This window comes from Daphnia magna, linkage group LG7, assembly GCF_020631705.1.
Source record: "Daphnia magna isolate NIES linkage group LG7, ASM2063170v1.1, whole genome shotgun sequence".
In the NCBI taxonomy this organism is placed as follows: domain Eukaryota; kingdom Metazoa; phylum Arthropoda; class Branchiopoda; order Diplostraca; family Daphniidae; genus Daphnia; species Daphnia magna.
This window is the reverse complement of record NC_059188.1, coordinates 6876226-6885217: the sequence shown is the minus strand read 5'-3', so window position 1 is coordinate 6885217 and position 8992 is coordinate 6876226. Positions and strand designations below refer to the sequence as shown.

Below are 8992 nucleotides of genomic sequence, written 5' to 3'. Positions count from 1 at the left end.
ACGAGCTCAACAAACATTGCAAAAATCGACATAGTCTGCCGCGGAATCCTCAGGATGATCCTGGGGGCTTTCAAATCCACACCAGTGGACATCATATATGCAGATTTAGGACTTGAACCGTTCAAAAAAAGATGCCAATGGCTCAAAGCACGCTACCTAATAAAACTGAGCAAAAAACCAACCAATTCAACATATCAGCCGGCCTATCACCACATCAAGAACCCCAAGGAATGGCCCCCCAGAAGCATTCCAAACATTTCTCCAATGCTCAGCGAGTTAACTGCTCTTGAACCTAATCTCTTCAAAACGCTCCCCGACTACTTCGCCCAAAGAAAAATTCCTCCGCCATGGTCTTCTGCTCCTCATAAGACGTCCTATTTCCCAATGTCAAAGAAGTTTGCACAAGTCAATCAAAGTGAAGCCCGTGCAAAGATGAGCCACGCCTTAAAACATCTACCACACACAGCTATTAAAGGCTACACAGATGGCTCCGTCTCATCGCTCTCCACATCATGCGCCTACACCTTTCCCGAAATTAAAGAACAAGGTGCCTGGTATCTCACGCCTGGGTCTAACATCCTAACTGCTGAGCTACATGGTATATTCAAAGCCCTTGAAACCTGCTACCACCTAGACCCTGGACCCACGCAAGTACAAATCTTTACTGATTCACAGTCAGCCTTGATGGCTATCGAAGCAGCCACAACTCACTCACACAACCCTATTATACATGACATATGGAATCTCCTACATTGCCTAAAAAATGCAGGAACTTACACTCACCTTACATGGATCCCCAGCCACATTGGCATTCCTGGCAACGAAGATGCTGACAGGTTGGCAAGTAACCTAGCCGACATCCCATGCACCAACAAAATCAACAACACCCTGACGGCATCTGAATTAATTGGAAAATACAAGAGAAAATGGTTAGCAGAAACACTCACCGAGCTGAAACACTCTGGTAAAACCTGTCTCAACTCAAGGGACAGATTGGGTGTCCTCGAGTGGCATCACCATCCCATCAGAAATATCTCTATTACCCTCCATCGACTCAGATCGGGCCACAATAAGCTCAACTATTTCCTCAGCAAGCTAGACATGGATGTCTCTCCACTATGCCGACATGGATGCCTTGAACTGGAAGACACAAAGCACGTCCTTACAACATGCAAACTCTATTACAATCTCCATGCACCAATCAAACAATTCTTCATGGAAAATAAACTTACCTGGGATGTCAACACTCTCATAGGCTTGAACATGTCACTGGACAAAAGTAAACAACTCCAAATCCGTGACGTTCTAGTCTCATTCCTCTGGAAATCCAAACTTCACCTGATCATCTAAACAAACGTTGAAGCATGACGACGCACCAAACATCGTCTACTCCACAACAGACCCGTTACAAACCCTGGTGGTGATATTGGGCATCAGGCCCAGATTTTCTCAGACACCCGAGACATCGGCCCCGTCTGCAGAAAGCACCTATTCAACAAAAAAAAAAAAAAAAAAAAAAGAAAAAGGGTGATAGGTGTGGGAGACAAGAGATGTGTGCAAGAAATGCGGCTTGCCATTTCTTACACGAGATAAGGAGAAAAAGCATGATCAAGCACGCAATTTCAAAACCGAGCTTAATTGTATTTAGATCTATTTTCCATTATGCATTCACAATTAAGAATTAACAACAGAATGGCAGTTTTCAACGAAAAAATTTTTCTAGGAAGACACCGATAACGAGTGTACGTTATAATTTTGAATTTTCAACTTTTCCGTTTCAAACTCTGATTCATCTAACCCTTGTTCTTGAGAAGCTTTCGGACATAACTGGTGACGGATGGTATTCCCATTAGTTTCCATAGTTAAATCCGCTGCGTTTGTACCCTTTCTGCGCCTTTGTTCAGCAGCCTGTAGGGGGAAACGAAATCGCCAAGGTATTTTTGCTTCAGTTCAGAATTTAAGAGCTTAAATAGTTTTACCTGTTTAGCCAATTCAGTTAAGTGAGTAGCAACGATAGGACCAGTTTGTTCTACTAAGCTATAAAACATGCTTTTGGGATTTTCCAAAAGAATAGCAGGCTCACCAAATTCCTTAAGTTATCAATTTAACAGTTAAATATTTAGAGAGTGAGGTAGTAGCGATTCTTAAATTTGTCTTTACCTTTAGATAGCCAGCATCAAGTAACATGATTCTGTCAGAATCCATGATTGTATTTAAACGATGGGCAATCGTCAAGACAGTACAATCTCGGAACCTCTCTCGGATCGTTAGCTGGATAAGGGAATCCGTTCTACGCAAACATAAAAAGATCAACATAGATGAGTTAAAACTCCGCTTGTAATTTTTCAAAGATTTACTTTTGATCGACGTTAGCTGTGGCTTCGTCCAAAACAAGGATACGATTTTGTCTAAGAATAGCTCGTGCCAAACAGATGAGTTGTCTTTGACCAACGGAAAAGTTAGCTCCTCCTTCAGTCATATTTGCTTCTAGTCCGGCGGATAGATCCTTAACCATCTCCTTCAGTTTAGCCCCTTCCAGAGCGTTCCAGAGGGCATCGTCACTGTGAAGACCGAAGGGATCCAAATTTTTCCTAAGTGAACCCGAAAACAAAACGGGATCTTGTGGAATGATGGCTATCTTCGATCGTAAGTCATGAAGACCGATCGATTTACTGTCGATGCCATCAATTATAATGTGGCCGTCCGGCTCTGCCAATCGAAACAAAGCTGCAATAAGTGATGATTTACCAGCTCCCGTTCGACCGACAATGCCAATCTAAGAAATTTGGTAATAAGAACTGCGTTCGGTTGTTTAACTTTCAATATAAAACCTTCTCATTTGCTCGAATTAAACAAGTGATGCTTTTCAAAACAGGTTGGTCAGCTTCAATATAACGAAGAGACATCCCATCAAATTGGATAGTCCCACTCAGTGGCCACGTGTCTGGAGGTTTCTTTCCTGAAGAGACAAAAATGAGAGGAAAAAAAATGCTTAAAAAAAAATTTGTGAGTAAGAGCAGAATGAAGTTTGAATCCACCTGGGGCCGAATCTAGGGGAGCCTCCGAGGGCAATTTGCTATAGTCAATAACACGTTCAACTGACGTCATTTGGTTTTCCACTTCTGCTGATTGTCTGTAATTCATTTACAATAGACATCATCATGTAACATTTTATTTTTATTTTATTTCTCTTTTCTTTTTTTGACTGAGCAAAAATTGATTTTACCTTACACCCCACTGGAACATACCCGTCAAGGCCAATGCGGAGGATATCGCAAGCCCGGCTTCACTTCCGGTCATAGCTGGAAGGATAAATAACAAGAATAAATTATTCAAACTGCTAAGTTGTTCTATCGATAACTGAAAATAAGCCGCAAGTTAAGTTAATTGTTTTTCATACAATCACGTAGTGCCAAGCAGGCGTAGGTAACACAGCCAACATAGATGACGCAAATCCAATCCAGGCAAATGCCAAACCATCGAGTGGTCGACAAAAACATGTACCAAGCAGAGGTGTGAACATCTTGGCATTCATCGAAGATTGTTTGGAAGATCACTTCACATCGATGGGCTCTCAAGGTGGTTAGACCAACCAATGATGAGGACAAGTGGGTAAAAACGGGACTCCGACCTGTAATTAATCATAGGGTTTATTATAAATCAAGAGAAAAAAGCATATCACAGGATAGTAACTCACTGGTAGCTTCGAGACGCTTCACATCACGAGCTGTTTTCAAGTAGAATTGCCGAAGATTGACAAAAACGATGGAAAGAAATAGAATTGGTAATGATAACCAAGGGTTGACTAGGCCAACCAGAAACAGAATACCAACAGCAGTCAGAGCAATCTGAAAGAGAAATTTGCAAAAATATAGATTATTGATTTACATTCATTTTGCATTAAAAAGGTTTTACAGTAATAACGTCGAAGAAGGCGGAAGGTAACGTCTCGTCCACGGATCCAATATCTTTGGCAAAACGATTCAAAACACGTCCTAAAAATAAAATAAAATAATTATTATTGTAGTATGAAATTGTATGGAAAAAAAAGGATGGATGTTGACTGATACCGACTGGATTTTGATCGAAGAAAAGAAGAGGTGTGCGGATAACCGACTGGAACATGCGATTGTGCAAGTTGATCGACGAGATCATGCACATCATGAAGTAATGGATAGTGCGAATAAACGAGAAGATGAAAACACAAATAATGAGGATGGTAAAAACGTATACGCCCGTGTACGTGTCGGGATTTTTCCACCATGCACCAGAAAACACAGCAGTTTCTTCCGTGCCGGATGTGACGTTAAAGAAACCGTTTTCAGTAACAGGTATGTATGTCGAATTTTCCGTTACATTGCTGTGCGTAGCACGAAGTTCTTCAGCATTCGTCCACAAGGTCAGCCTAGCAATCATAAAAATCACTACACATAATCCAATAGTGAAATACGATTTACTAGACTAACCAATAATCGGATCCACTGAAAAGGACTTGAGTGATGATGCAAGTGACGGTCATTGTGAAGAGTGACAAGCAGCTGCCACCCGACCGAAAGTATTCCCAATAGACTTTAGGAGACACACTACCAGAGGAGCGAGATTCTTCCGCGAACGTTGGTTTCTCCTCTTTTTTCTAGATCGAATCGAAAATTGAATTGCTTGTTACAACGCAGTTAATCAAGTGAAAGCCAAACCTCTTTCACTGAAGACCTTGATGTGACAGATCCCACACGTTGCCGTATTGAGCTCGAAATAGACCCACACCTTGAAATCGAACCGTCAATGTCACATTCAGAGAAAGACCGCGTCAAGTTATCTGCCTCTAGTTCTGGCTCTTCGTCTTCTATTGTTTTCGCAATATCCAACCCACTATTACTAATTTCCTTGTAGGATCCCATCGCTTCAACACGACCCTACATCACAAGAAAAACAAAATTAAAAAAAACTGAAAATAAATTCGCTTTAGAAATGAGCTTACCGCTTTGAGAATGAGAATCTGGTCTACATCTTTCAAGTACTGAAGTTGGTGAGTGACTAACACTCGTATTTTGTCACGCAGGTAACCATTAATGGCTTTGTCGAACAGGTGGCGTCCTACATGAGTGTCTACAGCACTAAGAGGGTCGTCCATTAGGTAAATATCGGCATCGACGTAAAGGGATCGGGCAAGATTAACTCGCGCCTTCTGACCGCCACTAAGCGAGACACCCCGCTCGCCCACTGCGGTCTGGTCACCGTTGGGGAAGAGGCTAAAATCCTTATCCAATGCACTGTTCAATGTAAAAACATACTATTATAATTGAAATAATGTGGGGTGACACAAGAGTACAATACCAGGCTTTGATCACTTTTTTGTAGCGTTTGAGATCGTACTCCAATCCACACAAAATATTCTGACGCACCGTTCCAGAGAAGATCCAAGATTCTTGAGAAGCGTAAGCGATCTTCCCCGCAACTCGACAGGTTCCCGTCGACGGAGAAAGCTCGCCGAGAAGGACATTCAACAGTGAGCTCTATTATTTAGAAAAAAACAGTATCAAGTAAATAAAAGGAAAAATCGGGTAATAATATGAATGAATCAATTCCAAAAATACAGCATGGCGTATAGTGAACGAGTTTTAATGATTTTACTTTAATGACTGACCTTGCCAGACCCAACTTGACCAACGATGGCAAACACCTGGCCAGGACGGATGGTGAAAGAAATATTCGTCAACGTATTGTCTTCTTTCTCTCCAGCAGCTGGCCACTTGACTGTCAATTGATTCAATTCAACCAGACAATCGGATAATGCTGGGTGCACTTTTGCCTGAGCATTTTTTTCAATCTCATCCAACAATAAGAAATTCTGCATTGAGGTGGGCGATACGATTATCTGTTAGAAAGCAATTTACTCAGATGAAAAGCAAATGAAAAATACTTCGATACGCTTAGTAGAGACTCTAGCTTCTGCCGCCATAGTTATCGCACCGGGGAAAAACGATGTCATAATAATGCGAATATTATTGAACAGGGAAACAGTCACAAAAACCTGTTTAAAATATTTGATAAATTAAAAACCTAAAAATTGAGAAGAAAAAATAATGAAAGCTATTGTATACCTTTTCAGCAGTTAAATGGTTGCCGGTAAAGATAAATACCAAGAAAGTTAAAAATATAATGAGTTTCGAGGACGTAAAGAAGAGACTCATGTTGAGTGCGCGGAAGTGATTCGTCCGCTTAATAACATTTATCTCCTTTCTAAAGATAAAAAAAAAAAATGAAAATCAGAAAAAGTGCTAACACCTTCTAAATGTCTTCATCAAATACCGACGGCACTTGGAAATCAGTTTGGCAAAAGGCTTCTCCCAGGTGTACATTTTAATCACCCTCATCGCGGAAATAATTTCGTTCATCGTTCTTATCCTTTCGTCTGTACGTTTCGCAGTTTCCAGTCGGAGCTTTGAAAACACTTTACCCATCCAACCTGATAAGATAAAACGGAATATAGTTTTCTGGCAAATATCGTTGTATGCAGTATTTTTTTTTCTTTTTCAAATTTATACTTTGCAAAGGGACGAAGAGAATCAATACTGCAAGCCCGACCAAGCAAGAAGGTCCGATGACGTGAAGCAGAATAACCATACTAATTATTGTCTGCAGCGGCCCGACCTAATGAAATGCAAAAGTTTTAACATACATCGTTCAAGCTGATACGATCGCCCTTACCCAAAGATAATGAAGATAGTTGACTGATAAATCGTAGCGATTGACGTCATTGGACATGATGTTGACCATTTGCCCAATGGTTGTTTGTCCCAGAGCCTTTTGGCTGAGCAGCAGGCACTTTAAAGGAATTGAATCATAGATTTTCATGGGCGATTGAAATGAAAAGCGAAAATACCTTTTTATAAACAAGAGAACACGCTGCAACTCTGATTCGCATTCCAGTATGTTGGCATGAAAAAAAATACGGGTGATGAGTCATGGTATACAGAACGGAACCCAACACCAGCCCAGTCGCATAAAGATAAGCTTCCGTGGTGGATATTGTCTCGTTTTCACTGCCAAAGTAGTGAACCAGTTGGCCCAGACAAAGAGGTTGACCAATCCTAGGTTGTTCAGGGTTTAAATTTTTTTACAATTAGTTTAACATTGATAAATATCCTAGTACTTGCCGATTTCAAATGAAAAGGTTTAAAAAAAGAGAGGAAAAAAATTCATTGAAGCTGCATACTTAAATACACATTCTTCCAAAAACGCTAGAAAGCCCACCAGTAGAAATTTGAGTCCAAATGTTCGGACCAAAGCTTTCGTAAGGCTAGGCTTGATCTTTTTTCTTTTGTTTCCATCTTTCTTACATTTTGCTATTTGGTTGTGCCACTCCCTGCAGAGACAAAAGAGACGAAAATAGGACAATTAACGCTATATCAGGTATTATTAATCCACTTAAGTTAAGGGAGTCAAGTCGGTGAGAAAATGCTGCGACCGTTAAATTTTAATTATTTTCATTTCAGCATTGACAGTCATGATGGAAACGTAAAAGCACAATTCAAACTACTGCTTACGGCAAACTAGTATGTGCATGCATAACTAAAATATGTAACTAACACTAAACGTATGTTAGTTTTTAAGTCCTGGAGCAAAGCCGGTTCACATGCAATTTCGAATACAATTCGGGATGCAAACTATGCGACATTTGAATCTAACCTTTATTGTTATTAAAGTAACGCACGAAGGGCGATGTCTGCTCATTGTTATAATAAAAGTAGAAAAAAAACAAGTTTATAACGGCAAAGTTCCTGTTTTGCGATCGCAATAGATTTAAAATCCCATGCAATCGCGTGACAGAGCGCTTTTTTACGGCAATCCGTTAACTTGCACTATTTTAGCTTACCTTTGCAATTTCAGTCCAAGCTCTTCCGAATTGTCTCCTGGCATAACATCGTACAGGTCGGTAACATCAAGATCTTTCTTTGCCCCAACACCCATAAACGGGTTCACCCACCTTTAAAAGAAAATTAAATTAAATGCTGATTTCTAATGGAATCCTGCAGTTGGAGAATGATTTAAAAGAACTGTTTGTGGAACATTCGTATGGAATACCATTTTCCTTTTCTCTTAATAAAAATGTGTACGTTTTCGGCCTCTGAGAACTAACTATAGGACTTAATCAGTACCAGTTATTGACATGCTTTTCAAAATTAAGGTCTCCAAAGAATCAAGAAAATGATCAAATACATAGTTAATAAGCAACAAAGGCACTGCTGCTGTACTAAAAAAGGCAGCCGCATCGGCGCGCTTTTGCTGTTTCCATGACAGCAGCCGTACACAAAAAGTCACGTGTCTGGCATTATCGATCCAATCACAATCAGCTGATTTCAACAAATTCTTCGAAATACTATGTTCTTGTTTTCTAACTACTTACCAGAATATAAGGACAGAAAGAAAGTTTGAGTTAAGTCTAGGATTTGGCTTCGGCGTCTTGTTTTTGTTCACCTCCATGGCTCAAAACGGATAGGGTAGCCTTGGCGGTTGCGTAACTGCTGGAGGGCAGGCCTGGTTTAACGAAATTGGCCTTTGGACAAATCACGTTTCTATTCTTCACACGCTTTTTAGTTTTGCTGTTGAGTCGTGGGCAACTTCTTAAGCCATCGAACGATCTTTGGATGAGCACGGTTTTCTATATACTGTGCACCGCAGACCGTGACTGCGTGGCAACCTGAGACCGAAATCTCAGAAACAAACAGACGACCAACCTTCTCTCTTGGCAGCTGCCCTGACTTGACTGAGCTTGTGAGCTGCCTCTGCCTTAGACTTCTATTCCTTGAATCCTTCCCCCCTTTTCAGGCTTCAGAATTTGTTGCTCTCTCTTCCTTCTTTTTTCGATGCCGTTAACGGCCGGCGTCGGAACCAAACGTTGAAGTACGACTTGCTGCAGATGTTATGTAATCATACTTGCATTGTTTGAGTAGTAATATGCAATTCAATCTCGCCATAGGATATTACGTTC

At 40.7% G+C, this 8992-nt stretch overlaps 1 protein-coding gene across 2 annotated transcripts; it reads right to left on the bottom strand.

The window, feature by feature from the left end:
• Positions 1 to 1620: 1620 nt before the first annotated feature.
• Positions 1621 to 8782, bottom strand: LOC123474704 (ATP-binding cassette sub-family C member 4-like). 2 transcript variants are annotated; one of them, XM_045177175.1, is made up of 25 exons: positions 8408 to 8782; positions 7877 to 7987; positions 7217 to 7366; positions 6884 to 7091; positions 6709 to 6825; positions 6546 to 6651; positions 6310 to 6466; positions 6102 to 6240; positions 5921 to 6031; positions 5645 to 5848; positions 5335 to 5513; positions 4979 to 5270; positions 4695 to 4913; positions 4467 to 4633; positions 4071 to 4405; positions 3916 to 3995; positions 3698 to 3848; positions 3401 to 3631; positions 3227 to 3302; positions 3039 to 3133; positions 2832 to 2959; positions 2358 to 2776; positions 2161 to 2290; positions 1980 to 2090; positions 1621 to 1908 (listed from the first exon to the last, which is right to left on the bottom strand). In XM_045177175.1, exons 1-25 carry the CDS (start codon positions 8482 to 8484, stop codon positions 1720 to 1722), a joined length of 4182 nt encoding a protein of 1393 aa, XP_045033110.1. In that variant the 5' UTR covers positions 8485 to 8782; the 3' UTR covers positions 1621 to 1719. The 2 variants fall into 2 exon arrangements, with proteins under 2 accessions (XP_045033110.1, XP_045033111.1); XM_045177176.1 differs by lacking the exon at positions 7217 to 7366 and having other exon boundaries at positions 8408 to 8781.
• Positions 8783 to 8992: the final 210 nt, after the last annotated feature.

Excerpts from the sequence above, each read along its gene's own strand:
- LOC123474704 (XM_045177175.1), bottom strand. The coding sequence starts at position 8,484 with ATGGAGGTGAACAAAAACAAGACGCCGAAGCCAAATCCTAGACTTAAC. Across the intron at positions 6,032-6,101 it reads ACCATTTAACTGCTGAAAAG|GTTTTTGTGACTGTTTCCCT; the intron begins GTATACAATAGC and ends TATTTTAAACAG. Across the intron at positions 3,303-3,400 it reads CTGCTTGGCACTACGTGATT|CTATGACCGGAAGTGAAGCC; the intron begins GTATGAAAAACA and ends TTATCCTTCCAG.